Source organism: Hyperolius riggenbachi, chromosome 6, assembly GCF_040937935.1.
Source record: "Hyperolius riggenbachi isolate aHypRig1 chromosome 6, aHypRig1.pri, whole genome shotgun sequence".
Lineage (NCBI taxonomy): Eukaryota > Metazoa > Chordata > Amphibia > Anura > Hyperoliidae > Hyperolius > Hyperolius riggenbachi.
Genome location: NC_090651.1, coordinates 370,592,517 through 370,599,262, shown reverse-complemented (window position 1 = coordinate 370,599,262; position 6,746 = coordinate 370,592,517). Strand labels below are relative to the sequence as shown.

At 48.2% G+C, this 6,746-nt stretch overlaps 1 protein-coding gene across 1 annotated transcript in view; it reads left to right on the top strand.

Moving 5' to 3' along the window:
- Positions 1-3,344, top strand: part of ATP4A (ATPase H+/K+ transporting subunit alpha) — a 76,664-nt gene extending 73,320 nt beyond the window's left edge. Inside the window, exon 23 of the mRNA XM_068243253.1 lies at positions 2,933-3,344. Coding sequence (XP_068099354.1) covers positions 2,933-2,961 — 29 coding nt within the window. The 3' untranslated portion in view covers positions 2,962-3,344. The remainder of the gene's footprint in view (positions 1-2,932) is intronic.
- Positions 3,345-6,746: the final 3,402 nt, after the last annotated feature.

Here is a 6,746-nt window from a genome sequence, read left to right as displayed (position 1 = left end):
GGAGCCTGGGAGGTGAGTAAAGGCTGCTGGAAATACGGGGAACACCATGCCCAGCAAGCCCTGCCAGGGATCCTGCTTCCTGACCCCCCAAACGCGCCCTCCCCCCATGCAAAATCGCCTGGTCCTTAAAGGGAACCAGAGACGAAGCACCCTCATGTATTTTACAATATATCAATGGGAACATGACAGTAAACACCTACCCTACTCTGTTTCATTCTTCTCTGCTAAATCTGCCTGTTATCATCCCTGATAAGAATCCCCGACTGAGCATTCAGACAAGCTTTTCCCGGAATGATTATAGCTGAGTCTGTCTTCTGTGATGTCTTTTCAAGCCCAAGTCTGCCCCCTTGTGGCTCTGCTTTACTGCTATGTATCCTCGAAGCAGCAAAGCAGAGCCACAAGGGGGCAGGCTTGGGCTTGACTCAGCTATAATCAATCCGGGAAAAGCCAGACTGAATGCTCAGTCAGGGATTCTTATCACAGCTGATAACAGGCAGATTTAGCAGAGAAAAATAAAACAGAGAGCAGCGTAGGTGTTTAATGTCATGTTCCCACTGATATATATGGTAAATACATAAGGGTGCTTCGTCTCTGGTTCTCTTTAAGGGGGGGTTAGGCAGCTGGCCCCAAAGGGGTTAATGCACAGTGGGCCTTATTTACTCAGGCATCTCTAAGCCAGTGAAAATACCCTCACTTGTGTCATATCAGACCATGGTAAGGCTTGCTAATGAGTTTTGTGAATGGGTAGCTGCCCAATTTAAGTAGTATGCAGCTTCCACAGCATTCTGGGACAGCCTAAATTATTTTTGAATGTTCTAAGGTGGAGGCCCCTTTTACTTTTACACTTGCAGGTGAAACCTGAGTTGCCTTACCCTATTCTGCCGAAAGAGCAACGAAAGTCTTTGGAGACTTTCACACTTATTGCAATCCATTGTGGTGCGGCGGAAGTACCCGATCCAACGCAAGGGCTGCAGCACATTACTGCAAGCAGCTCGCTTAACGCACGGAGCTTGGGGTAATCTATGAGCAACACGCGTAATGTGAACGACTGAGCGTGGTGCGCCGCAGCATGCATAGGCAGACTGACGGGCATCCCAGTGACGTACCTCCAGGCCGGCAGGGAGTACGTCAATGAGGGGCGGTGCTATGCATATGACCCTGACCCTCCAGCCCAGCAGGGAGTGCGTCACTGAATGGGGGTGGTGCTATGCATATGACCCTGACCCTCCAGCCGAGCAGGGAGTGCGTCACTAAATGGGGGGGGGGGGGCGCTGCTATGCATATGACCCTGACCCTCCAGCCCAGCAGGGTGTGCATCACTGAATGGGAGGGGCGGTGCTATGCATATGACCCTGACTCAAGCCCAGCAGGGAGTGTGTCACTGAATGGGGGGCGGTGCTATGCATATGACCCTGACCCTCCAGCCCAGCAGAGAATACGTCACTGAATGGGGGCGGCGCTATGCATATGACCCTGACCCTCCAGCCCAGCAGGGTGTGCATCACTGAATGGGAGGGGCGATGCTATGCATATGACCCTGACCCTCCAGCCTAGCAGGGAGTGCGTCACTAAATGGGGGGGGGGGGGGGGGGGCGGTGCTATGCATATGACCCTGACCCTCCAGGCCCAGCAGGGTGTGCATCACTGAATGGGAGGGGTGGTGCTATGCATATGACCCTGACTCTCCAGTCTGGCAGGGAGTACATCACTGAATAGGGAGGCGGCGCTATGCATATAACCCTCCAGCCCAGCAGGGAGTGCGTCACTGAATGGGAGGGGCAGTGCTATGCATATGACCCTGACCCTCTAGCCCGGCAGGAAGTGCGTCACTAAATGGGGGCGGTCCTATGCATATGACCCTGATGGTGCACTCTGACACAGGGTCAAAGGATTGACATTCTTTTCCATTGCAATACAGCAAGAGCATTGCACCGCCAAGCAAAAAAAGTGTAAAACCGGCCTAAACGGACTTTTAAGAACCTACTCCTCTGATATGACCTTATGAGACTTGCAGTCTTGTGCCATATAATAGTTGGCAATTGCAAATTAGCTGGATCGGTTACGACTTCTACCACTAGCATGTCTTGCATATCCATGCAGATGCCTCAGTAAGTCAGGCCTAATTTGTATCACACATCTTCATAACTTTTCCACCTGAGGAAGCTGACTACGTTAAGCAAAACGCATCAGAAAAATACTATTCACTGTACCTACTCCATGTTATAGTGAGTTATTCCTCTAGATTGGAGAAAGGCTAAAACACCTTTCTAGCCTTTAAAGGATAACTGGAGTGAGAAGAATATAGAGGCTGCCATATTTATTTCCTTTTAAACAATACTAGTTGCCTGGCAGCCCTACTAATCTATTAGGCTGCAGTAGTGTCTGAATCACACCAGAAACAAGCATGCAGCTAATCTTGTCAGATCTTATGTCAGAAACATCTAATCTGCTGCATGCTTGTTCAGGGTCTGTGGCTGAAAGTATTAGAGGCAGAGGATCAGCAGGGCTGCCAGGCAACTGGTATTGCTTAAAATGAAAAATATGGCAGCTTCCATATCCCTCTCACTACAGTTATCCTTTAAGGTAGGGTTGACACTTGATGACTACAGACTATTTCTTGTTTTTAAAGGGAACATCTTGCTGCGAGTGCCACATGTGGCTGAAATAGCGCCGCTACCTTACTAACCATTTAGGAATTCTCACTTTAATCTGCTATGACCCAGCAAAGTTTTTGGAGGGTTTGGCTCCTTGCAGCAGACATTTCAAAAAATTCCAATCAAACTTTTCTTGGTCATTCAGGTTCTCCAGTGTCCCAAACCCAAAACAACTACACTCTGGCAAACTTTTTTTTAAAAGACATGTAAATATTCCAGTGGTTATATAACTGTGATGCACAAAACAGTGGTCTCATAAACCTTCATTTCTTCCACAGGCTGGTATGACAAGGAGCTGTACTATTAGGCATTTCCCAGAATCCCTCAGGAACACTCTGCAGATGTAAACACAGGAAGCTACACCCACCCCACACGGAGACTCTTCTGGACTTTCAGCCTTGATTGTATTTCTGATAGTATAAAAATCAGTGATTTCTGTATATAGTGAGACGTGATTTCAGAAGTGATGCTGCCTGGGAAGTTCTGTAGCTAAACCGCAGTCTTTGTGTCGTGACAGGTGCTCAAAGTGGGCACAGCACTGACTGGCTCTGTCATGCCCCACCTCTACATGGGCAGTAGACCCCTTTCCCCTGTATTCTGCCATGACTCCGCCTGTCACCCCCTTGAGGAAGGAGGGGGAGGAAAGATGTACCAAGAAACATTACCATGCTTTTTAATTGATATTCTAAGTTACCGAAATAAATTATAACTCAAAAAATCTCATTTGTTTCATGTTGAATGGTTAAAGGGGCATCACAACAATGTATGGAAAACCGCAATAGATCATTCAAGATACCCACGTTTATTTTAATTATCTTGGTTTCAGAACCAAAAACACTCCTCCTCATACCATAGGTGCCCACACTTCTTCAGCTTATGAGCTGCTTAAAAAATTAGCCTTTAAAAAAAAAAAATCAATCAAAATGATCTACCTATGTACAATTTTAGGAGCACAATTGTCTATACAGAATGGAAAATGTAGTGCTGTCGGTAGGGCCGGATTTAAGGCAAGGCCACATAGGCCATGGCCTAGGGCACATAAGATCAAGGGCGGGTGGGCAGCAGGCTATAGTAGGGTGGGGGCAGGAAGGGTCACCTGGCTACCTATACTGGAATACTGGAGGGAGATGGGTCATCAGGCTATCTATACAAAAGGGGGAAGGTCATATGGCTTCTTATACTAGAGGGAAAGGGGTCATCAGACTACTTTTACTGGAGGGAAGGGGCGGTCATCAGGCTATATAAACTGGAGTAAGGGGGGGGGGGGTGTTATCTGGCTACCAATACTGGAGGTGGGGGAGGGGAAGGGTCATCTGACTACCTATACTAGCGGAGGGCAGCTGCTGACAGTGGCCTTTGGCGGTAAAGAGTGAAGTCCTTTGCGATCTACCCAATGGGCACCCCTGCCATAGACCATAGGACACACGTAAGTTTAGACAACAAAAAGCCGGGGGGAACAATATACTAAAGCTGGTGTGCCCATGGTGCAGGGGCGTCTTGTGGATGTCGTCCCCCCCCAATTATTATGTCTCCCAGTGCCCTCCTTGCATCCTCTGTCTCCTTCTCTATCCCTCGTATCCTCCTCTGTTCCCCCTTGTGTCCTATGCAACACCCCCTTGTAAGCTATTGTCTAACCATTTCCTCCATCCCCCTTTGTGTATCCCGTATGTTCTCTATTGTGCCCACTTCAGTGCGCCTTTGTGTCTGTGTCCCCTGTCCTCATTTGCCCCCATTTGTGTCCTCTTTGTTCCCCCTCGAGATGTACCCAAAATCTACTCTGCACATGTCATAGTTGGCGGAGGACGACACAGGAGAAATAAGGGGACACAGGTGGGGACGGACACATAGGGGGACAAAGTATGACAAAGGGACACACACAACCCATGCGATTTCTGTGTTAATTGAAGCCAATGGTCACAAGGCCGGGACCACGGCTTCCATTGGGGCCACTCAGTGAGCGCAGCAATTGGGCAATGGGAGCTGTGGCCCCGTCCGAGAGACTTCAACACCAGATACCAAACAGGCAGCCATAATTAGAGGGTCTGATGACAGCAGACGCTGCAGTATATACTTGCAGAGAAAGCCAAGCACCAGTCCAAATTGTATAATTTGGACTAAAAGACTTTTTCTCCCACTTTTGCGGGACCAGAAGTATGTCTTATAGTCCGAAAAACACGGTAGTTATGCAGCCTTCTGCCTCAAAGCATTATGGGAGACCAGATGCTGTAGAACACACAAACATACATTCCGCAGCGGTGCTCCTCGCCAGCAACAAAGATGTCGCTACATTTCAAAATATACGGACTGAATAAAACAAGGAACAAAAAACATTCCTGGCGCCCAGGAATCCTGGACAGCAATTATAGCACGATTACTTGACCTGAGGAAGTGTCGTTTGGTCGCGAAACGCGTTGTCTAAAGTGCACAATACATTTTCTACCTATTTATCGGTTTGAGAGTCTTTCATTACAGGTAAGAGGCTTTATTCTTACCTTAAAAATTTTCAAAATTAAGCCACAAAAGTGTAAAACCAAAGGGCGCCTCCGTGCATTGCTATTACCTACAATTTCAGAATATAAACCAGGTAAAGGAAAGATTTTACAATCGGGAAACACTTGAAGGCAGGGGTCACACTTGAGCTAATCTGCAGCATTTTGCAGAAGACAAAAAAAAAACTGCATGCAGAATTACATCTGATGGTCCATGGTGCTACATCGGTTTCCGTTGGTGTATGCAATTCTGCATAGAAAGTTTAAAAAAATAATAAAAAAAAAAAGACACAACTTGCACTACTTACCCGCACAGCACACGCGGTTCTCAATGGAAATCAATGGCTACTTTACAAAGCACAAGTTAAAACTGTGCAAATCGCATAACTGTGCAGGGAATCGTCTGAGAATCCTGCAGATGCAAGTGTGATTCTTCCCTAAATAATTTATAAATGACCATTGTAAAATATGAGCAATTTAAACTCAATTATTGGCTGGTCACAATCATGTGGTCATTTCTCCCTTCTGCTCCCTGCGAATGCTTAAACAGGAAGCACATTTAAAAAAAGAGAACCAGAGATGGGCAGATGGGAGGCAGAGGCATGTTCTGTGTCCCTCCACCACCGCGCTATAGCCCCTCCGAGATTGGTGACATTATTTGTCGCCATTTTAGAGGTTAACACGGGAGAGGGATTCCCTGTTTAAAATGTCTGCCAGGGGCATTCCTGTAGGGTTTCCAGAGCTGCCCGATCCTAGCCACGCCCCCCCCCCCTCCCCCCATTGTGAATGAGAGACACAACAGAGGTCATGAAAGTGACCCACAGGAGCAGCGGTGCTTGTGGCTACCCCCCCCCAGCTCAGGTAGCCTGTTTTCTTTTGGTTGTTGAGCCCAGCTCTCTTTAAAGGAATACTGTAGGGGGGGAGTCGGGGGAAAATAAGTTAAACTTACCCGGGGCTTCTAATGGTACCCCGCAGACATCTTGTGCCCCGCAGCCACTCACCGATGCTCTGACCCCACCTCCAGAATTTCAGACTTTAAAGTCTGAAAACCACTGCGCCTGCGTTGCCGTGTCCGCGCTCCCACTGATGTCACCAGGAGCGTACTGCGCAGGCCCAGTATGGTCTGTGCCTGCGCAGAACGCTCCTGGAGACATCAGCAGAAGCGCGGACACGGCAACGCAGGCGCAGTAGTTTTCAGACTTTAAAGTCTGAAATTCCAGAAGTGAACCGGAGGTGGGACCGGAGCATTGGGGAGTGGCTGCGCGGGTACAGGATGTCTGTGGGGGACCATTAGAGGCCCCAGGTAAGTTCAACTCATTTTCCCCTGACCCCCCTGTCACAGACCGCAAGGCCGGTCTGCGGATGGGGTAAATCGATCAGCGTCAGAAATCCTCTCACACTGTCATTTGTTCATCACAAAGGGTAACCCGCGTTCGCAATTTGATGAACTGACTAATGGAGGGAGCGTTCTGCCACTAACGGATTCACCACACACATACGATTCAAAGATCTGCCACCAAGCGAGTTACACAGCCCGCTACTGTAATTACTAGGACTTCGAGAACGCTCTATTAACACTTAGCAGTATGCAGGAACCTGGTTC